The 23485-nt window shown below is 46.8% G+C and overlaps 1 protein-coding gene across 1 annotated transcript; it reads left to right on the forward strand.

Annotated features, from left to right (window-relative positions):
- Nucleotides 1-93: 93 nt before the first annotated feature.
- On the forward strand, nucleotides 94-22657 carry ETFDH (electron transfer flavoprotein dehydrogenase). Its single transcript, XM_032955308.2, has 13 exons — nucleotides 94-824; nucleotides 5880-6032; nucleotides 7747-7976; nucleotides 9407-9488; nucleotides 10142-10260; nucleotides 10905-10982; nucleotides 11305-11451; nucleotides 13213-13353; nucleotides 14056-14199; nucleotides 17091-17253; nucleotides 17340-17522; nucleotides 20703-20924; nucleotides 21453-22657. The coding sequence occupies exons 1-13, from the start codon at nucleotides 791-793 to the stop codon at nucleotides 21614-21616; spliced, it is 1860 nt and encodes a 619-aa protein (XP_032811199.1). The 5' UTR covers nucleotides 94-790; the 3' UTR covers nucleotides 21617-22657.
- The last annotated feature ends 828 nt before the right edge of the window (nucleotides 22658-23485 follow it).

The raw sequence follows: 23485 nt of genomic DNA on the forward strand, positions 1-23485 counted from the left end.
CCGGAGAGGGTCACCCCCACACCCCCACACCCCACCCGTTGTGTAACGCGGAGACATACTCGGTGCCGGATTAAGCTAGTGCGGGGCCCTAAATAAAAAAAACACACAAATATTAAAACACATTTTTTTACTTGCATCGTAAAGTAATTGTATATTTTTTTCATTTGCTATACAACCAGATGATACGACAAATCGCTAGCCTTAAACACCCAGTCGTTTATAAAAGTTGAAGGCGGTTTAGTACTATAGTAAATAGAGCACGTGCAGAATCACTGAACCGGAATCGGTAGCTTGAGAGCATTTAGCGCGGAGCCCTTGAAAGTGCGGGGCCCGTAGCTACTACTACATATGTAGCTACACGTGTAGCAGCTACTGCTGCCAACCTGCGAGTTAGGATAGTCCGGCACTGGGCACACCACCCCACCCACCCCGGCTTGGTTTGGGTGACTTCCATCGACCTCGCCTTGTGCACTTGACCAAGGTGGCGGCCGTTGGAGGCTTCAAATCCGTTCTAAAAACACGGCGGTGGCGTGCGGTAATTCCCCTCCTCCTGCTGCTGCTCCTCCTCCTCGTCGTCAACAGCACGCGAGAGCGACCCAGCGGAGAGGACGGACGGGGGAGGAGGGAGCGAGAGAGGAGGAGCACGGCGAAGTGGAGAGCGAGGCGGAGAGGGCGAAACAACTCCGCAACGATTTATTCACGAGCGCTCGTCGTTTGCTGTGTTGCTGTTGGTTTTTTTGTGTCGTTGTCGAAGCAGTGTCGGGAGGGGGGTGGGTGGCAACGCAAACTCATGGCGTTTAAGTTGGTGTCGTGTTGGCCCGCAGGTGAGACTGCGCATCGCACTGCCGCTGCCGCCGCTTAACGTGCACGGGCAATAAGCCCTCTTGAAGTCAATTGTGATCACGTGGAAGTTGAATTTTGATTACAGATGAATTAGAATTGAACGCACTTGTGGTTAACGAGCGCTGTGTGTGAATAAGGGGCCCCGCTGTTGATGAATGAGGGATTGCTTGAGAAGTGTGTTATGTGTGGTGTGTTGTGTGCGCTCCTGGCAATGGGCCCAAATGAATGGCACGGGAATGTGTGGCAAAGGTCATTGGAGGAAGGTTCGCTCTTGATCCTTGAGTGTTAACTTGATTGCCAATACGGTGGTAGTATTCATGTTGTAACCTTCTTAACATGCAAATTAATACAGTAAGTTTTGCTTTGACATGGCTGCTTTTGGGTAGGGCTCGGATGGTGGACTGTTACACAAGCGTGGTGAACTATTTACATATTGCAAGTCGCAAGTGGCGTCCTGCAAGTCAACACTTGGGTTTACATTGCACGCAAATGTTGCATAAATGCGTTACCGTGTGAGCGATTGTATTTCCTCGCTTTGGAATGCCAAACTCAATGCGGCACGAGGTGCACGTAGAGTTTTCGAAGGGAAAAGATACGAAGTTTACAAGCAATAGGGGTTTTCCCCTTTTTTCTGGCAACAAAACTGAAACCTTTTTACAAGGATTCATGTTACTGCATTAACCACAATACCTGCAGTCAAAATGCAAACAAAAAAAACATACTATGATAATATATGATGCATTGTCCTTGAAACTGTTTGGTCCACACCAAGGGACGGCTTTCTTTTAAGCCTCGACCCAGTTGGTGCTCGACCAGAGGACGCCAAAAGGCATTACACAGCTCAAAGACAATGCACTATCAAAGTAATGAGGGCTCGGGGTGAGCATCTACATCATTACACCTCCTTTACCAGTACCAAAATGTAATAATCCTTGTAAAAAGATTTCAGTTTTGTTTCCAGAAAAAAGGGGAAAAACCCTATTATTGTATTTTGGTACTGGCAAAGGAGGTCTAATGATGTAGATGCTCACCCCGAGCCCTCATTACTTTGAAAGGGCATTGTCTTTGAGCTGTGTGACGCCTTTTGGCGTCCTCTGGTCGAGCACCAAATGGGTCGAGGCTCAAAAGAAAGCCGTCCCTTGATGTGGAACAATCAGTTTCAAGGACAATGCAACATATATTATCATAGTATGTATTTTTGTTTGCATTTTGACTGCAGGTATTGTGGTTAATGCAGCAACATGAATCCTTGTAAAAAGGTTTCAGTTTTGTTGCCAGAAAAAAGGGGAAAAACCCTATTATTACATTTTGGTACTGGCAAAGGCGGTCTCATGAAGTTTACAAGCTTTATTGAGTTGGTTGCGTTACTATTAAGTACAATGGAACCCAAGATCTCAGAGGTGCTAGCTTACTTCACTTCTAGTATGTTTAAGTAGTTTGACTTTGGGTTATCGTGGAAGAGGCAAACATTTGCTCTAGATGGGCTCTGTTGAACGCCAGCTGTATTGTGAGTGAAAAATCGTAGCTCTGCGCCTTAACCTGTGTTATACAAGATATTTAAGAACATTATTTATTTTTTTATGTTTTGTCAGAATTAATGCATTTGTAAAGTATTAAATTTGACGGATAAATATGTTAATGTTCCAAAATGTAAACCCGATGAGTGTGGAGTTGGTTGTATGTATGTTGAACTTCTTTCGCACCGTAGTAGCTAACCGTGATGTAAATGGAGGTGCAATTCTATAAAGGACACTACACTATTGGAGTGCATAAATTTGCTTGTGGAACGGTACAATGAAGTGCAGCTGTGCTGTCTGTTTGGGATTGAATGTTGTAGAGGTGCCCGAGTGGTTCAGAGGTCAGAGCACTTGAGTTGGCACCGTTAAGATTCAGGATTTTATCATTTGTAGTGAGTCGATCGTCTCAGTCATGTTACCCGTCGCACAAAAAACTTCACTTTAAATACGCTTCCGTGCTAAGCTGGATAAGTTTACAGGGAATTAAAATTTAGCAATCGGTTTGACCTTCATGCGACAAACACTGTTACGCGGGAAAGTTGTTGGCCCCCTACAGTGTGCACCAGATGTCACTTGAATGGATTTCACAGGTAGTTCTGTTATATTCTCTTCTGTGGGCCATCCTCACACAGGGGGGATTGATTGCACTGCTATTCATCCCATGACATGACACCGATATCACAATTAGGATACAGTTAAAAAAATTACACAAATATAAGAAAACAAGCATTCACGCCGGTGTGTATGGGGTTGTTTTTAACCTCTGCGTCAACCCAAGCACAATGTTTACAGCTCCCTTTCCTCCAGTCCCCTGTAAGGAATGCAGATCAGGGCTCTGAGGACATCAGCCAAGCCAGAATCCCATGGGGCTTCTTAGGGTTCGTGTTTACAGCAAGGTCTTTGGCGTGGAACTTAATTTTCACAGACACAGCAAAACAATGTTCTCAACATTTTTTCTAGAAACTGGCTCTGAGAGGGGTCAAACTTAATATTGCAATAGTAATCAACCGCTGTATATCCGCTACTGGGTGAAGGCCTCTCCATTTTACCATCCTTCAGCTCTGCGATGCCACAATCCATCTTAATATCAATGAGGTGATCTCAGCACTCCATCTCTGTGGTGGTCTACCTGTTGGGAATATTATTTCCTTTGGCTGCAATTCCGTCACCAGTCTCAAACCATCTACTATCATCGCTTATGTCGATGTGTTCTGCCCAAGCCCATATTCTTTCACAGTGAATATCATACCTCTATTTTGCATTCGTTTTGTGATCCATTTGTTCCTTTGTGTGTGCCCCTCAGTGCAATTCCTGGCCCCCTTATCACCATGCCTCTTTGCTCACTTTTCAGCTGTTTATTCCATGTTATTTGCCATCGTTCATAAATCCTTACACCATGGCAGGTGATACGCACTGATTAAGGAGTTTAATGTTTAGGTGCATTGTTATGCTGCTTTTCATGATCAAATGGAATTTTCCAAAATCACTCCATCCTGTTCTTGTGAACGTCTTTATTTATTTAAATCCAGTCTGCCTCCAATATTTGCTCTAGATATACATACTTAATTTGTTTTTCAGATGTTTCCTTTGGCTTACCGATCTCATTGTTGCACATCACTTTTGTTTTACTTATCTTTATCAATAGCTAAACTTTGCCGCTTTAAGTACATTAACGCTGTAATCATTCTCTGGTCATTAATAACACTGAGGAATTGGCGACCAAGGTCCTCACATTGCTTTGCTTTAATTGGCTGGCCTCCAGTGATAAAAAATAAAATCGTAAATAAACCCATGACGCCTGCCTTCCTCAGGACGCAAGCAGCCTCTGTCTCCATTTACCTCTGAACGGAAGTTCGGTTTGACAAGCAGTTTTGGCAGACAAGTTATCAAACGTGAATTATTCATCCTTGTGCTTAGCCAAAACTGTAGGTGTTGGTTGGTCTTAGCATGCTTCTCAAAGACGCAGTGTACCGCTGTTCAAAGTTGAAGATGTTTATGTACAGCCCTTGGTCAGTCCATTGCTGGATGAAGGCCCTCCCATGCTGGGTTGCTCATAGGGGTTGTTTGAGCATGCTTCACCATGCTGTTGAGTGCAGGTTTGTGTGACGTGGGGGCCCAGGACTGGTTCAGATGTCACCACTCAGGTCACCGGGTTCATAGCCAAATGCATTAACTACTACGCCATTGCTCCCACCCCTTGGAAGAAGATGATACAACTTGTATTGAACGCAATTTATATATCTTAGAAAATGGCAATAATTGCACAGTGAACACAGGTGAACATTAATCGACATGATGCATTTTATTCGCATGGGAAAACTACAGTAGTGACTCAGCCACAAATTAATTCCCTTGCAGTTCTATTAACGGGTACACTTTCAGCACCTTTCTCAAATACACGCAAATATGTTGATGAGGGGTCCAGAGGGCTCATCGGAGCTCAGGTCTTTCCTTCCGGCATTCTCGGTTTCTCTCACGCCCTTCCAGTTGCCCGGCTCCTTTTGTGGTCTGGATTTCACATGATGGGGTCACCGAGTACTGGGACATGCTCCAAGTCAAAAAAACAGCATCCCGGAGTGACTGCAGGGAGCACAGACAGCTGCACCGTGTGCACACGTGGGATTATTTTAGAACGAGGCAGCTTTGTGTGAGACAGTGTGCGCCACCACGTGATATTAAAACCAGCTGTGCACAAATTAATACTCCTGTTACACTGTATGGCTGGTACCTGCACTGCTTATGCGTGCGTACTTTATATAGTATATAAATAACACGAGAGTATGGAGAGAGCAATGGCTCAGTCGTTAGCACATTGTGCTATAAACATGGCCACCGGAGTTTGATTCCCAGCCATTGATAACATCAGTGACAAGTGACATCTGAAATGGTCCTCGGGCTCTTCCATTTCACCAACCCACAATGACATACATGGGGAAGCATGGTCAAACAATCTCTACGACAGACATGCTGTGGAGAGGCCTTCATCCAACAGTGGATTGACACTGCACGCATACGAAGTCAAGAGTGGTTTCCTGCATAAACGCGTGGTGGTGCTTATCTTATACAGCCAGTGGTAGATATGTGTCATTGTTATGGCAGGGAAGAGTCTATAGCTCAATAACTGTTGCTTCCCACAGCATCAGTCCTTAACGGATGAAGGATCGAGATGATCTCTGGTATTTGAACGTGCGTTTGGATGCTTCATAATTTCAAATTGTATCGTAATGTATGTTATGTTAATGCATGCATCTATATATGCGTTAACTGTGTATATTATAAATAATTCTCTGATATACGACTTATGATTCCTACCTCCTAACAGTGTTGTGTTTTTCTGTAACGAGCTGCATTTGGGTTGTTTCTTCCAGTGCTTTTTCGTCAAGATCTGGCTGGGTTCTGTGGCTTCCAGTGAAGGCCCCATCTTGGATCATAATGTTCTCTGCTTGTGCAGTGCATGAGGAATGTTCTGTAAATACAGAGCTTGGCGTAATCACCTTGCATCGTGTGCGTGTTCCGTAGTGCGCCACTGCCTACCCGCCGTGCGGGGTGCCGAGAGGGGCCCAGCATGTATCGCCGCCTCCTGCCGCTCCTTCTCCTCGGGGTCAGAAGTCACACCCAAGATAACGACGCACTACACGGTGCACCCGCGGGACAGTGACCCACGATGGGCCGGTAACGACCATGCAGCACATGGCACCACTGCTACCGCCAGCACCACTCACACCACTGCCGCCACCAGCACTCACACCACCACTGCCAGTGCTGTGAATAATGAATGCAAATTGCAACTATTTCTCAAGATAAACCCGCATGCAGGGGCACTCTGGAATGTCCGAGTTAGTGTGCTGGGTGCTTTGCTGGACTGCTCCAAACAGGTGGCAGAGCTAAAGGTCTCGTTTGACTGGTTGTAGAGTGAACTCTGTTGACTTGCTTTTCTTAGTGGTGCACACCTGTAATCAGCACTATGGAGGCAAGGGTTTGTGGATCGCACAGATTTGTGCAATTTCCCACTGGAGATGGTCGGACAGCAGGTGGGTTCTTGAGGCCATCTGAGCAGACCTATTTATCTCCTTGTTTTTTCTTATGTTTACAAATAAATTCCAGGTTCATGCATTATCTATCATGGTATAAAATTAAGAATCCATGTGCCAGAGAAAGGCTGCATATGAGATTCTTCACATGACATCTCCAAAACAAAACATCCGGTGACCTATCCCTTACACAGTAGAGGGCACACTTCATACAATCAGTAGGGGTGCCCTCATGATATTGTCACATGACCGTAAAACATTTTGAATTCTCAGGGCTGGAATTTAGACAAACTTAGATGATGGTATTTTTGTACAGTCATTGGTGGCTGAGCTGAGACCATCAACTTGCTGCATGTAAGAACCTCGTTTTTTTATGGGTAGCTGCCTGGATCTGAACCCACACTTTGAGCGGTGCCAGCTCAGTTTTCTGACCTCCAAACCACCCGGCCGCCTATTGTATCCACTTGTACTCCAATTTCCTACACCGTGCAAATCACTTTTGGCCATGCTTCTATATGTAGTTCTGATACTAAGCAAGGCTTTGGTGAATAATTAAAATACATTACTTTTGCCATGAATCTTACAAGTTGGTGTACAGTCTGACTCAGAGGGCCAAACAGCATCTTGCCAATGAGTCTCCTCCATACGACTGACATTGCAATAAATACCTAAGCATCATAGGCGACAACACGTCTTCTAAGTAGAGAAACGGCAGTGTTTTTTTTCTGGTGGCAAGCACAGCTGGAGTGTTGAGTGTTTTTCGATCAACATCGCTACCTTGGAAGGCTCCTGTGAATTTCCAACGACACAAAACAGTGATTGGGTACACCACAGTAAAACGATTGGCAGATCGCGTATGGTGGTTTAAAGTGCGAGTACTCCCACCTGTACCAAGAGGTCTGGCCAGCGTGGAAGAGTAGGCCATTTCCCTCTATAAGTGCTCTTTAGAGCTACTTCAAGTGGAGGCCCTTCCTTTAGCAGTGGTGTGAGAAAGAGATGGCAGGGCTGCACCTTCATCTTTTTAACTTTTCTGAAAACTTCATTTTACGTGACCTAACGTGAGTCTGCTTCCGAAGTTCTAACAATCGCCTTTGAAAGATAAATTGACTGTACATGCTGCATGCATCAGACATGTTCCATATGACAAATGACGCCGATTCAAAATGAGGATACGGTTCTTGTGTGTGTGTGAATGTACGCACGTGTGCCCTACATAACTCAGGAGCGCGCTCATTCAAAATCTCGTTGGTGTCTACCAATTATTGGGCACATGCGGTGTGTAATGACTTAAATTTGGCGTGCGTGCTGCCATCTCTTGTCCCCGTTTCCTCTCTTGTCTTTTGTGCGTCGCACAGACGTGAACATGGAGCGCTTTGTGGATGAGGCGGACGTGGTGATCGTGGGCGCCGGCCCCGCGGGGCTGTCGGCCGCCATCCGTCTCAAGCAGCTGGCGGCGGAGGCCGGGGCAGAACTGCGCGTGTGCGTGGTGGAGAAGGCGGCACAGCTGGGCGCGCACACGCTGTCCGGTGCCTGTCTGGAGCCCAGCGTGCTGCAGAACCTCTTCCCCGATTGGAAGGAAAGAGGGGTGAGCAAAAACGCTGCTGCTACCACCCCCCCCATCATCACCCACCGCTGGGGCTTGTGTTCATTCATCACAACCGTCACCACTACCGACCGACTGCTAGGCTTGATGATTTGTCACAACTACCACCACCACCACCACGGACCGTTGCTCAGTGACTTGTTGCGATTCGTGGCAACGATTTGATTCAAGAATTTTGTATGTGTTATTTGGACCATCTCTTGTTGTCTGCTTTGGTCCGTGTCTTGTTTGTGTTGTCTCGCTCTCTCATTGATATTGGGCATCTCACTTGCTTCTTCTGGCTCCTTTTCATGTCTTATCTGTGCTATATCATTCTGTCGGTTTCATCTGTACTGTCTGACTTGTCTCCACAATCTGTTTCACATCTTTAATCTCTTTCCGTATAATTAATTTATGAACCAAAAGGTGTACAATTTTGATATGTGCAAAAATCCTCAGTACAGTAGTCATTACTTACACATACAATTGATACATATATGTTTGAGACATATAAGAATTTTATTTATGTTATTATTTTCATTTTGTATGTTTAGTCACCACCATTGCCGCATGTCTGATTTGTGAAAAATTTGTTGATCCTGAGAAACGGAGTTTTCTTCGCTCAACTCATTTATACTAGGTTAGCAATGGCCCTCTGTGAAGTAGCTTTTTGATTAATATGAGTCCATTAGCCACCTTCAAAGGAATCGCAAATTTGTGTCAAACTGAATGCATGTATGTATATATACGTGATTGGCGAGAGTAATAGCGAAGATCACCACGATTCATAAAATTATCAATTTAAATTATTAATGCAGCTATTAATCGCGCGTTAAATTGTGCTTTGAAACAACTAACTTTCGTGAATATTGCATGTAATGGGTTCACATAAATTCTGAACACATTTCTGCGGAGGGAGCTGGTAGGAACGTTGGGTTGCTCGGTCAATGGCCAGGGTCAACGGCGGCGTGGTGTATTCTGCAAATATTCCCGACTGTGAGGGCGGGCACAAGCCAGCATGAGTAGGTTAAACGTTGAGTTTAATAAGGGTACCACGGGGTGACCAGCCCCTCCCCACCCTCCCCACCTAGCTCCTCTCCTCCCCACCCAGCCCCACCCTCCCCACCCAGCCCCTCCCCTCTTCACCCAGCCTCACCCCTCCCATTTTTGGATGCACGACGGACGGACACAATAATCCCCTGTGGGCTGGCTGGTGTAACCAGGAGGTTCCTACCAGTAAAATTATTTTTTTATGTTACAGCAACTATCGATTCTGCTACGCCACAAAGGTAAAAAGGAATACATTGTTGAATGGCATCATGTCCCTAAATCATGACAGTTCATGGAATGTGTGAATCATTGCATGATTGTTGTGTCTGTAAACGGTGCTTTTCATGCATGGCAGGTCACGGGTTTGATTTTACTTGTTTCAGGCCCCGCTCCACACACCTGTGACGAAGGACAGGTTCGGGATCCTCACCCAGAAGCACCGAATCCCAGTGCCCATCCTTCCAGGTGACTTAACACTTCATCAGCCTTATCCTTCACCCAGACAGGAAAATGAAAAGGTTCACTTTATTCAAACCTGCGTGAGTGCCCACTGAGATGCAACATTACGCTCGCAAACAGCCTGGGTGTAAACATTTCAGTGATGACTGGAATTGTAACAGCAGGGCACCAGCAAGCTATGAACGCAAGAATGAGACCTTAAGTTCCATCTCTGCTGCTGCTTTTATCAGATTGGTTATCATCCATGTCTTGTTTTCTTGAATACATACTTGAAATCCTGTGTTTTCATTAATATTGCGTTAAAATGCATAGTATATAAAACGATCACATTCTTGATAGCAAGGTGCAAACTGATACATATTGGATACACAACTCTTTGTGCCACCATAATGAATGGCTTTTGTATAGTGACAGACATTTGTTAAGATGGGTTGATTAACTGCTCACTTTTCTAAAGTCTGTTTACACAGCTCACAAATCCTGTGACTGACCCCTTTCATATATGCACAAAAGACTATTTTCGCCATACCCTTATCTCCCTGATTTTTCCATTTACCAACAAATTAAATTTGTCCTTTTCCACCTTGAGCTGCAGTCCAATTTAGACAACAACACAATTGTGCTTGTGCTCGACCAATTGGTCTGGTTGTGGGCGACAGGGCTGCCCATGAACAACCACGGAAACTACATCGTGCGGCTGGGCAACCTGGTGAGGTGGCTGGGGGAGCAGGCGGAGTCGCTCGGCGTCGAGATCTACCCGGGCTACGCTGCTAGCGAGGTGCCAATACGCGCCGGCGTGCGAGCGTGAAGTTTAGTCTGCAAAACGGAGACGTAACGTCCCATGGCGAGACCCGGCAGCACTCGCTGTAAAGTGTTCAACCAACTCGTGGTGTCCGTGCACCTTGGAGAGGTGTACATTTTTTATACAGGGAAACAATATATTTTTAACGTGAATGTTATATTTGGATGTGTATTGAAAATGTGTGAAAAAACAGCCGTGTCCTGGTAATTAAGAAATTATGTCATGTTATTTGTCTCATAAATAGTGTAGAGTCCCATCTGCTGGACTGATGCATCACTACAGGTGCATTGTATAGCTCCGGTGCAAACTGGTATTGTGAGTAGCACGGTTGTGTGGGAGTCTATATAAACGCTCTTATGCCTACATGCAAGCGCACGCATGTGAGAGTTACCAAAGTCATGCCCAAGCTCTTGTGACGGACGACCAGACGAGCTCATTCTGTCTCATTGATATCGAGTGTTATTAATAGTTTATTATTTTATAATAGTTGTCTATTGACATTGCATGTGAAGTTATGAAAATCTTGCTGGTAGCTGTAGCGTCTGGTTGGCTGTATTTGCGAAGGCTTGCATGTGCGTTCTGTATCTCCGCATCTCTGCTCCCGGCTCCGCGCCTGCCAGGTGCTGTTCCACGAGGATGGCAGCGTGAAGGGCATCGCCACCAACGACGTGGGCATCCACAAGGACGGCTCGCCCAAGGTGCAGCGAGCTCGCGGTGGCCACCGAACCCTACACCAGTATTCATTCGGCCGGCACGTTTCATTTTAATGACTAAATTAAATCCACGGATTATGAGTTGACTAAATTCTCCAGGTTCTTGTCAATTAAACTAAAGCTACTTAAATGTCGACAAAATTCACACGGTCCCACACGTCTCTTGCCTCTCCTATTACAGTACATAATTACAGTGTTAACACTGCATATGTTTCATGTTTAACTCCATGCAGCATGTGTTTTGTGTATTGGTCAGTCAGGATTCCTCTGACTCTCCCTGTAAGCTTCTCATCTCGCGCGGTGGTAGGACACGTTTGAGCGCGGCATGGAGCTGCACGCGAAGGTGACGCTGTTCGGTGAGGGCTGCCACGGCCACCTGGCAAAGCAGCTGTACAAGCGCTACAACCTGCGGGAGAACTGCCAGGACCAAACCTATGCCATAGGACTCAAGGAGGTGCGCATCCTCCCACGTGCCCACACGCTGCTCTCTCGCACCCATTCGCGGGCATTGGCACACACATGTGCAATTGCTCTTGACACCCATTCGGGTGTGAATTTACAACTATTCACACTCACCCATTCACACTCGTTTGTACTCGCCCACTTGTGTACATCTACAGCCCCTTTGTCAATCCACTACTGGATGAGGGCCTCCACAACCCGTGCGGGTCATGAGGGCTGTTTGACCACATGTCACCACGCTAGTCAGCGCGGGTTAGTGAAGTAAGTTGGGGAGCGTTGCCATAGGAGCGTATACTGTAAATATAGTACAATAGATCTTGTTGCACTGTCCTCTGCTGCCTACAATAGCAACTGCTTCTCATGGACACATTTTAATCACTAGAATTTCAGCGGCCTATTGCCGCCTTATCTTAACTGCTGCAGAGAGGGCTTCTCGGCGCCTCGCCCGTCACCCCTACTGATGTCCTCTTCCCCCCCCCTCCCCTTCAGTGTGTACAGATAAATTTCGATTTAAAGCTTTCGTGACTGCAAGGATTCATCTTCTTTGGTTCTTTCGGTAAAGTCACGTAGAATGAGAATAAAATAATAAATTGATAAAATAAAATAACACAATAATATTCTCACGACGTTTCGGCCACAACACAAGCGGCCTTCATCAGGTGAAGGGACAAGACTGTCTGGAGGACAGCGCTGGAGTGAAAAAGCCACGCTCAGATCACGACCTTTAAGCTGTGTGAGACGAAACAAAGCGCTTTGACAAAGGAATTAGCATATAATTTAGCATTGAAATGGCTGAGTGATTAGCTTGTGACTGGTCACAGAAAAGGCTATGTTAAAGTTAAAGCATGCTTTAAGCATATAATTTAGCATTGAAATGGCTATGTTAAAGCATGCTTTTTAACATAGCCTTTTCTGTGACCAGTCAGAAGCTAATCACTCAGCCATTTCAATGCTAAATTATATGCTAATTCCTTTGTCAAAGCGCTTTGTTTCGTCTCGCACAGCTTAAAGGTCGTGATCTGAGCGTGGCTTTTTCACTCCAGCGCTGTCCTCCAGACAGTCTCGTCCCTTCACCTGATGAATGCCGCTTGTGTTGTGGCCGAAACGTCGTGAGAATATTATTGTGTTATTTTATTTTATCAATTTATTATTTTATTTTCATTCTACGTGACTTTACCGAAAGAACAAAAGAAGATGTGTACAGATACTCCTGACCCTATTGTATGTAGGGTGGTGTATAGGCATATATGCCTACAAAATAAATATATTTTGGGGGGGGTTTGACATTTAGTTTTGGGGGGGGGTTGACTTTTTGGGGGGGGGGGGGTTGACATTTTTTTTCGGGTGGGGGGGGTGTGACTTTTTTTTGGCGGGGGCCAACTTTTTACCCCCACATCTGGGGGGGGAGGGTCCACTTCATAAAACTTTTTGATTCAAGCTTTCTGAAATGCTGTTATAATTAAGTTGATGGACAAACAGAACGCCAGGCTTTTATAAAATATAGATTGACTTGATTTTCATCCATTCACACTCCCATACATCCATTCGCTCGCACACAATCAACACATTCACCTACTCAAAGCCATTCACATTACCCTATGCATACCTATCCAAACTCAACTTTTTAGGGTCACTCTCTCACAGCCATTAACGCTCTTGTGAGTCCTCGAGTGTTGCCTCTCACCTACCTCTGCGTGCCGAATCCTCCTGTGCACACCTCCCCATACTCGTTGCCCCGTCCTGTGTGGCTCAGTTGTGGGAGGTGGACGCGAGCCTCTGGCGCCCGGGCCTGGTGGAGCACACAGTGGGGTGGCCGCTGGACCGGCACACATACGGCGGCTCCTTCCTCTACCACCTCAACGAGGGCGAGCCGCTCGTCGCACTCGGATTCGTGGTGAATGGACCGGCGCGCAGGACATGGTAGACGGGACAGGTGGTGTGCACGGGATAGGTGGAGCAGGTGATGTCCATGGCTTACGTGACACTTGTGCTCACTCGAGGGCCAGGTAGCTCCAGGCACAGTAATTGACATTGGACTGCCGCAGGTGGTGGCTGTACAATGGCCAGGTCTTTATCCAAGAAAAGACTAGGAATACATCCTTATGATAAGCACGATTTATACTGGGCAAAATACTTAGCTAAATATGATTAGGCAAATAATATTGTCCTGGGCAGGACATGTGTGCAGGATGTAGGAGGGCCAGTTACAGAGACAGGCATTGAAATGATAACCGCGAGTCAAGCGACCACAGGGAAGACCTAAGACCAGAAGATGGGGTACTTTTTGGGCCGGGCTTGGAGACCGCGTGTCTGCTGTGCAGCCCCTGTGGGATCAGGAGGATGGTAAAAAGCGTTGCTGAGGTGTGATGGCATCAATGTTTTTGGCCATGATGACACCTTGATTTTCAATTACCAGAATTGTATTTATTTAGACAGCTGGAACCTCCTGAGAAGGAGTCTTGAGACTGAATAGTCCCCCTTCCTACATAAAGTAATTATTTTTCCAGTTCTAAAACTTTTGTATTGGCCTCCGCTCCTCATTCTGTCTACTGCATCACTAAAATGAGCGGCTACTTTGCTCTCCTTTGCCCACTAGGTGGGGCTGGACTACCAGAATCCGTACCTGAGCCCATTCCGCGAGTTCCAGCGCTTCAAGCATCACCCAAGCGTGCAGCCGACGCTGGAGGGCGGCAAGCGAATCGCGTACGGCGCTCGTGCTCTCAACGAGGGCGGTGTGCAGGTACGGGCGCCGGCGGGCGCGTCTGGCTTGAGCGGAGTGGGCGCGGGCACTGGGTTCTTTTACTCAGGAAAGTGAATCGGGTTTAGGGCAAGGAATGTCAAAACGCACTGGAGATGTGACAGTCCGTCCCTTTATCTGTCAAGCTCTGAGTTTGACTCGTGTGAAATTACTTGAGTTTAAATGTTGTCAGCACGTTGTCATTGGCAATGCCCAAGTGCTGAAAATGGCCGCGAAGAGTTCGACCAAAATTATTGGTGCAGAATTCATAATTTAAACTCAACCGTTCATTTTCATCAAAATGAGATGTTGCTTTTACCGATGTTACGATAATGATGACAAAATACTGTTTTAGCTGGGGTTTACCAGATGCAGTGAAGGCTCAGGTCATTTTGGGGACTGAACACCGAGATCTCTAATTTCCTAGTTGTAATACGTAATATACATATGTAGGAAAGTGACCGTCTCACGTGCCAAATAGAACCCTAACATTCCCAGCTGGGGATCCCCACACTCTGTAAACACAAGACAGGCGAGCATTCCCAAGCAGCTGTATCCATTGGGTGGCGACCGGTTTGACAGGCTAAACCGCATTTCTCCCGCTGAGCGGATCGTCACAGGAGGAGAGGTGGGGGTGGGCGTGCACAGAGCTGCAGCGCTGCTCACCTGATGACTCACCCAGTTTGTGTGGGTGTGAACTGTTTATCGGGTTGGACAGAGTTACGCATAGGTTCATGTCATTGCCCCGGCACGTGTTCTAAAGGCATTAACCGTACACGTTAGGGGTTGCCATCCTTTTATCTGATGCTCAACTTTTCAGTTCCACCTCAGCGCAGTTCATGTGTTTGGGTGGCTTCAGCTCATGGGGGTGTCAGGCGATGGCCGTGGTGGTGGGGTCGTGCGTCGGGGAAACCGGGCCTGTAGTGCCCGGTCGGAGCTGGTCAGGAGCAGAAGGCGGCTGCTGAAGGGGAAGACCACATCCAGCAGTGGAATGACAAATGGCTGTACATATACAATCCTGCTATGCCTGGCACCAATGAACAGTATTGTTTTCTTCATTGATATATACAGGTGTACTGATCCACAGTGTCTATTCACTGGAGTATTTATGAGGTTTTTCCATGGACCCCTTAGCACAGACAAGCCAGCCTCTCATGTCGTTCCATACTTTAACTCTTTGAAGCCCTGTGTTTCCAGGGCTTCATGATAGGCTTATGACCCTCGAGTCCATACTTTAACTCTATGAAGCCCTCTCAGTATCGTTTTGACACGTTATCAAATGCCTCGTGATTGCGACGTTGTGAGATCAGTCGTGCCACATCCAACCTGCACAACGACAACCATGGCTGATCTTATCAGCACAGACTTTATTTTTAGCTTTAGACCATCTTTATAAAATCTTGGAACATGGTCACCTTTTTGACACAGTTTTCATTTTTATTTGTATAACCCCCAGCAACACAGTTATTACCATATCCAGATGAGCTCATTGTAGATATGTCTCCTTTTGAGCCTGCAGTATGAATAAAATTAACTGGAATAAATCCACTCACAGCATCTATTGTGAGTGGATTCTCATTGACCTCTGATCAGCTGGAGGTGTCCCAGTCAAACTAGATCCTGTTAAGTGTTTGGTTAAAACAAATTCTGAAAGCAGTGAGAACATATCTCGAGCCTACATTTCATGTAGGATGTTGTAAAATAACACATTGTTCTATTTATGACGAATTTTATGTCATAAAAAGTGGTATAGTTTGTGTGTCAAGTGATAGGTGAAATATTTACAATGATCCATCTATAGAGCTGTTTTAACCGGGACTTTTTTTGCACAATCTTCCATTCATTATGGACATATTAGAAATGTATCTTGTAAAAGTTACATTTCCTTACGTTATCTTGACATAGGCGAGTCTCGAGGTCACACATTGTAGCGCGAATCTAAAAAAAATCCACGCCCTTCGACTCTAGTTTTGCCACGTAGCGGGCGTAAGGCGGCTGGTTGTACTCAGCGGCCGCTTTCCGCCCCTGACCGGCTCCGACCGGGCACTACTGGCCCAGTTTCCCCGACGCACGAGCCCACCACCATGGCCATCGCCTGACACCCCCATCAGCTGAAGCCACCCAAACACAAGGAAATGAAAAACGTGAAGCACGGCGTCACTGGGTGTTTTTGTACAAAGCAGTGAAGCCGGTGCAAGATAAGTCTGACGCTTGTATCGGAATGGCTGGCACAGTCCCTGTTGCCAATTTGACTTTACAGACAAATCAGCTTTGTTAATTCACCTGCTGTGTGCTGTGGTCTTTTACTGAAAAGAAGTTGCACAAGTTTCATTCAGATTTTATTTTTTATTAAACCTTCCACAACATGCGAACAAATTATTGTTAAGGACTGTGAAATTAGTATCCTTAACGTGTGACCTGACATTTGACCTTAACGATAGCCCCTAAACCAATTATATTCTGGCCTAACTTACAACCCCTGTTGCCATTGAACTTATAGGAATGCATTATTTTTTTAGCAGGTTGTGATGTGCAAATTAGTGGTCTGATCTACATGTACATGTGTGTACTGTGGGTTTGCACTGTGTATGTGTACTGTAGTGATAATTCATTGTATGTGCATTTGCTGTGTGTATGTGTATATACACTGTGTGTGTTGGCACAGGAGGGGGGTACAGCTGGTGCATCTTCCAATCATCCCAGTTAGCCAACCCATGGCACCTCAGTCTGTCCCTTGACCTGCCAGCGAGCCTTCGACACTTCACGTGGCCTCAGGGTGTACCTGGCCTGGTACAGGCGCCGTGGTGACGTCACCGTCACTTAGTGGCGAATGGCGGGTATTGGTATTGTGTGAGAATCTGTGCCCTGTGTGTGTGTGCGTTGTGCACGCACAGTCGATTCCCCAGCTGACCTTCCCGGGTGGGTTGCTCATCGGCTGCAGCCCAGGCTTCATGAACGTGCCTAAGATCAAGGGAACACACACGGCCATGTACAGCGGCATTCTGGCCGCGCAGGCCATCTTTCCGAGGCTCTCAAGTGCACAGGGAGGCGAGCACGGTACTAACAACCCCTACAAAAACACCAGACAGTCAGGGCCGTGTGGACACGTTCTGAATAACGTCCACTCCCGTGCGCCACATCAGGCCTGCACGTGCCCGAATACGAGGAGGCGCTGCACTCGTCCTGGATGTGGAAGGAGCTATACACCGTGCGCAACATCCGCCCATCGTGCCACTCGGTGCTCGGCCTCTATGGCGGCATGATCTACACGGGCATCTTTTACTGGATACTGCGTGGAAAGGAGCCCTGGACGCTCAAGCACAAAGGTGACCGGCCCATCCTGCCCTTCTCTGCACACAGCCGCATAATACCATTGCTGACAAAGATGCCCCATAACTTGGTTTTATCTACGTGTTAAATTAGGGCACTGCCACTTTACTTCCCATGAGCAGAGAGGTGGTAGAACAGGATTCGTTTTGTATTTGGTGTGCAACAACGTTTGAAGCCCCAGGGCAGAATGTTGTGCGGTGCAGGCTGCTGATGTTTCTGCAGCAGCCCGCGTTTCTTTGGAGTTTACGTGCTGGTATCACTACAGATAGCATTGCTTGTAGTGCAGATTACATGCTACACTGGCTGATATTTAAGGAGGGCAGGACCCGGGTTAAATAATTCTGGGAAGCTAAAGTACGGGTTCCGTTGCCTAAGTGTGAACACCTTACTGTACATCTTCGTTTCTGTCCTATATTTGATACGTTACAAAGTCAGTAACAATTTAATGACTGCTGATCATGACTGGTTTGTGCACAAGTCATGCCCTTTGCTTGTACACAGATACCCGGTGCCACCTCTGCCACCCTCATAAGACATCACTACCCTTCCCACGTCATCGCCATTATCTCCCTGCATCAGCAGAGTTGGATACAGCTGCCTCAGCACATTCCACATCATTTCCTAGTTTGAAAATACAACAGTGAGTGTTTTCACTGTCCACATTGACAGAGGTTCATTCTGCAGTGATTAAATAAAAAGGCAATGGATGCTTCAATCTGTTAGTGAATGGACTACCCTGCCCCCACCATGTTTGCTCACACAATCCTCCCTCCTCCACCCTCCCTATCCAGCAACAACCGCCGTTCATTAATGCGTGGCAGTGACATTACCACGGTGCTTTTGCCATGATAGGTGCACTTTGAGGCCATGTGAAGTGTCGAAGGCCTGCTGGCAAGATGTCACGGAACATACCCAGGTGCCATGGGTTGACTGACTGAGATGACTGGCGTTTTAGTCGCTCGGCGCTCCGCTCATTGTTGTGAACGTTATTTCTCTGCTCTCCGTTGTTGTTGGAGGGCGACAGCCTCCAACTCCCCAGCAGCATCCTTCATGAACCTCCTTCACAGAGGCCGATCTTGACACTGTTGGTACCAGTCATCCGCAAGTTCACTCAACTCCACATCCTTCTGTACCACATGAGTTCATATCTTTCTTAGCCTCTGCCCCGCACGTTTAGCCCCATCTATCCAGCCGAACAGAAGCTTCTTGGGCATGCGGTGTCTGGGCATGTGGGTTACATGACCCAGCGAACCCAGTCTCGCTTGCCGGAGGAGCACACTGATGGGACTGTGTCCAGATATTTTAAGGTACTATGAACTCCTCCCACAATTCAGTCTGGTTAAACCCAGGATGGACCATAGGTAGACAAGTCTGAATGTTTCTAACTGACAGATTTTCCTTTAGAGGGCTCCACATTTCACAAGCATAGAGAAGGGAGGGCATAACTATGGCTGAGAAGACGCGGAGCTTTATATAGCGTGATTTATATAGCGTGACAGGCCAGGTATCTTCCACATAGCGTTAAGCAGCTGATGAAAATATAATGCTGCTCGACTGATTAGGAGTGAGACCTTGGCTGCTAAACCGGAGCTGGTCACAACAAACTCTGCCCAAGTATGGAAACTTCTCCACTCTCTCCATAACTGCACCATCACTCATGGGGAGTTGAGGAAGGGGAGTATTTCATGACATAAGGCCCCATCTGATGGTAAGGCCTCATCTCTTAGCAGCATGCTCCAGGTTCAGCAGTAGTATCTCCAACTCCTCGGTGGGGCAGCAATCACCTGATCATCCGCATACATATGGTTGACGAATAGGGAGCCATCTCTTGTCCGCACCCAGGCATCGATCAGCCTCTAAATGTATCTATACTAGACGGAAATTCCACCGGTACATCCATGCAAAGCTTCTCGAACTACATGGTAAAAGACGATGTTAAAGTATTGAGGCCAAAGAGTATCCCTGCTGTACCCCAAGGTGAACAGAAAATGGCTCCGACACCCAGCCATGCAACTTTACCGGGGCCTGCCCACTATCATGAAGGTCCTTAATGATTGTAAACAGATGGTCTGGGACTCCAAAAGCACGAAGAATAATCCAGAGCCCTGGCCTATTGATGCTATCATAGGCCTTAACCAGGTCAATAAAGCAGAGATCTAGGTCTTGTAGAAATGTTCTTCTCCTCTGCTGTAGCATATGGACAGATAAAACGGCTTCCATGCAGGACCGCCCTGGACTAAAACCACATTGGGGCTCTGCAAGCTTCTTGGCATGTATGGCAAGGTGATGTTGACAGTACCTTTCCCGGCGCAAAGAGAAGGGACATACCCCAGTAGTTGTTGCAATCATTGTAATCCCCCTTTTAAAAAATTGGGACCACTCGGGCATCCTCCCAATCCTGCGGAACCCATCTTGTGGACTAGACAGTTTTAATTATGTCAAATATGGCAGTCTACACAGAAACACCACCCTTCCTCAGCAGTTCACTTGGGAGGTCATCTCTCCTATCGCTTTACCTGGTTTCAAGCTCCGAATCACCCTACGCACTTCCTCAACAGATGACACATCACCCAACCACTTACAAGGAGAGACTCCTTCCTCCAATATTTGAGGTACAGCAGCACCCAGCAGGGTCAACCCAATCTTGCCCTATGATGTTGTTTGAGCTGTGCGGTTTCCCCTCCCCCAAGACGTCACAGAAATGCTCAGCAATCCTGCGAACCTGTTCTCGGGGGTCGGAGATCGGATCACAGTTCTTTCCCTGAAGGATGGTTTTTAGTTGTGGCGCTGCAAGTTACTTTTTCGATGGTGTTAATAAAGAGTCCTTTGTTATCGTGTGCTGAGGTAGCCTCCCTATCCACACTCAACTACACATACAGTTCCACCTCTTCCCCTCTTCATCCGTGGGTTTTGAATTGTGACTCCAAATGCACCAATTTGAACCCACCACTGTCGGTGTTGCTGCTGCCGGTATTTGCTGCATGCGTATGCGGGTCTGTTGGTGCGCATGTGATTCTACTTGTGTGTATGTAATTCTGCTCATGTATGTGATTCTGCTGGTGTTTGTGTGATTCTGCTCTTGCGTATGTGGGTCTGCTGTCCAATGCTGGCTGCGTGTGCAAATTTTGCTCATACACGTGCTTGCACCCAATTGCAGCATCTCTCCCCTCTCCCAGGTGCCGACTCGTCATCACTCAAGCTTGCCAAGGACTGCACGCCCATTGAGTACCCACGGCCAGATGGCAAGATCAGCTTTGACCTGCTCTCCTCGGTGGCGCTAAGTGGCACTAACCACGAGGGTGACCAGCCGGCGCACCTCACGCTCGCCGACGACAGCGTGCCCGTGCAGCGCAACCTGGCCCTCTACGACGGCCCCGAGCAGCGCTTCTGCCCCGCAGGTACCCGGGGAGGGGAGCCGGCTCGAGGGACACAGGCGGGCAGTTGTCAGAGGTTGCGATCCTTGCGTATGTGTCTGTGTAGGTATGCTCAATGTAAAAAAAGACTAATGATCTCCTGTTTAGCCTTAGCATACTGTTGGGGCTAGTGCTTTTAGTGAGCACCCATTAAGTGTTGGCACGACACACGAGGGGATGGGTGACCAACAACACACTCGGCTGCCTTTTATCTCTCCAGCGCTGATGTTTACACACAACACCAGCTACTCGTATAAGGCTGAATTGACCTGAGTGGAGACGCAGTGTCGGTTCAGATATTTGTCACTGATGTCAGTATAATGCACTATATGCTGCAGTACCTCTTAACCGCTGCACTATTCACACGCATGCATGCACATGTGCATTCATAAACGTACATTTTGCTCCACCTGTTGAATTCAGTTCCTGAAGCTCCATCACGTGGAGAAAAACTTCAGACATCACTGTGCACGGCGCTGAGTGAGCGAATGCGCGTGCTTGTTCCTCCTGCAGGCGTTTACGAGTTCGTCCCCAACGACAGCGGCGAGGGCATGCGGCTGCAGATCAACGCTCAGAACTGCGTGCACTGCAAGACGTGCGACATCAAGGACCCGAGCCAGAACATCAACTGGGTGGTGCCCGAGGGCAGCGGAGGCCCCGCCTACAATGGACTGTGACCGCCCATCTCCTCCTGACCCCCGTTGTTATCAACACGGCCACCCCCACTGCCCTCTCCGCCCTGAGAGTGCCTGTTTTGAGTTGTCAGGACAACCAGTAGGGTCGTGGCGGACGTGAGCCGGGCTCTCTATGATGGTGCCTCCACGTCACTATTGAGACGTGGTTAGACGCAGCCTTGCTTGGCTCGCACTGCCGATAAAAATAATGTAGAGTGGAGTTTCTTGTGTTGCATTCATGGGTTAGTGGTGGTAATTGCCGCTGTTCCCGTTCCAATAATGGTGCCACAGCCGTTAAGTTTGATACCGTGGGCAAGATTTGTATTTGTATTCAAGTCAAAATTTTAATACGTTACAAGCTCCTACATATGTTTTGCCAATGAAAGTTTTTCTTTTAGCGTCGAGTTAATGTTCTGTACTTGAATGTAGGTTGATTATACATTGCCATAAAATCTTCGAGACGTAAAGTCAATGCTGTGCCTCCCTGGCTCAACTAACCTCTGCTCTGAGCCAGGGTTTGTTCTGTGTTTGGTGAAAGCGATGGCTTGAATCCTCTGAACGTACTCTAGCATTGCTGCTTTTGTATGAATCGAGCATTAACGTCTTGCATTTAAATTAAGTTTACCAACTGTGGAAAATATTAATGAGCCTCAAAGGACTGTCTCATTCATTGTATATGCAACTGTTGAAGAGTAGTGACTCGGATCTCACTGTGCTTCACGAAATTGTTGTGAAATGAGATGGTTAGGGAGTAACTTTGGGCAGTGGGAGAAAGTAAAGTTTATTGTATGACTATGGGCTCATTCAGCTTATGCCACTTTTGACTCTAAATTTGTGTGAGCGCAATGCACTTAGATTTTTGGAAAAGAAGTGTTGTGTTGAAGTTTTGTGCATGGTGGTCTTTTTTCAAGCCTTAAAAATAATATCCAAATGTATAAAACATTGTTTCAAAAATAGTTCTACTGTGATTTTTGCCGCAAGTTTTCACTAAGGGTTAAGTATTCCGCTGGATATCATTCACGAATAAAGCGTTATAACTTCAAATGTATTTTTTTTTAATCAAACCACAAACACCCACACATCCAGTGCACCAGGATTTTTTTTGTATTCTGCAAGCCCCTTCCTGTGTGAAAAGCCTTTTGTGCCATGCTGCTGGGGCCAAACCCGTGGCTTCCAACAAAATCACAGCCAATGTCACAAGCACAGGTTCTCTAGTTGACTATTCAATTTAGAATGTGCTCACAGGGAGAAATATTCTTATGAATAAACCAAAGTGTTACTGAACTGGCACTCAGGAGTTGGACTGGGCCACTAGGAAAACTGGGCATTTGCCCATTGAAACCAGTCATGGAGTTAGTTGATCTATCGCACACACTTGACCCCACTTAATTCTCAACTTCAATCTGCCTGCAAACCATATGTAAGTTGGGCTGTGGTTGGACAATTACGGGACTGTCTTAACAGTACTCAATGATTCGTAATTAGAGTGTAAAGAGCAAAAATGTAGGGCAGTGGTCCTTAGGAGGATTGTTGCTGCATATATCATGAAGGATTTGATGCATGTATTGCGAGAGTTGACGGTAATTGATGCATTGCTGAATCATTGCATGCCTCGGGGTAATGCAGTTCAAAGAAGAAAGAAAATTCATGCGTATGCATGGATTCTGAACCACTTGAATATCAGTTTGCCCCTTGTAGTTTAGTTTTTAAGCTATATGGTACATCACTTTTGAAGCTGGACGAGATGGTCACACTGCATGACCTGCGATGTCGCGAGATGACGTCGCACATCATCTGGAAGGGAAGACGCACGTGCCTCAATTCCGAAGGCGAATCTTTTTAAGTGCTGGTTGTCTTAACGTTTTGGGCAGC

Source organism: Petromyzon marinus, chromosome 16, assembly GCF_048934315.1.
Source record: "Petromyzon marinus isolate PM22_M1 ecotype Great Lakes invasive population chromosome 16, UKy_Petmar_22M1.pri1.0, whole genome shotgun sequence".
NCBI classification, from domain to species: domain Eukaryota; kingdom Metazoa; phylum Chordata; class Hyperoartia; order Petromyzontiformes; family Petromyzontidae; genus Petromyzon; species Petromyzon marinus.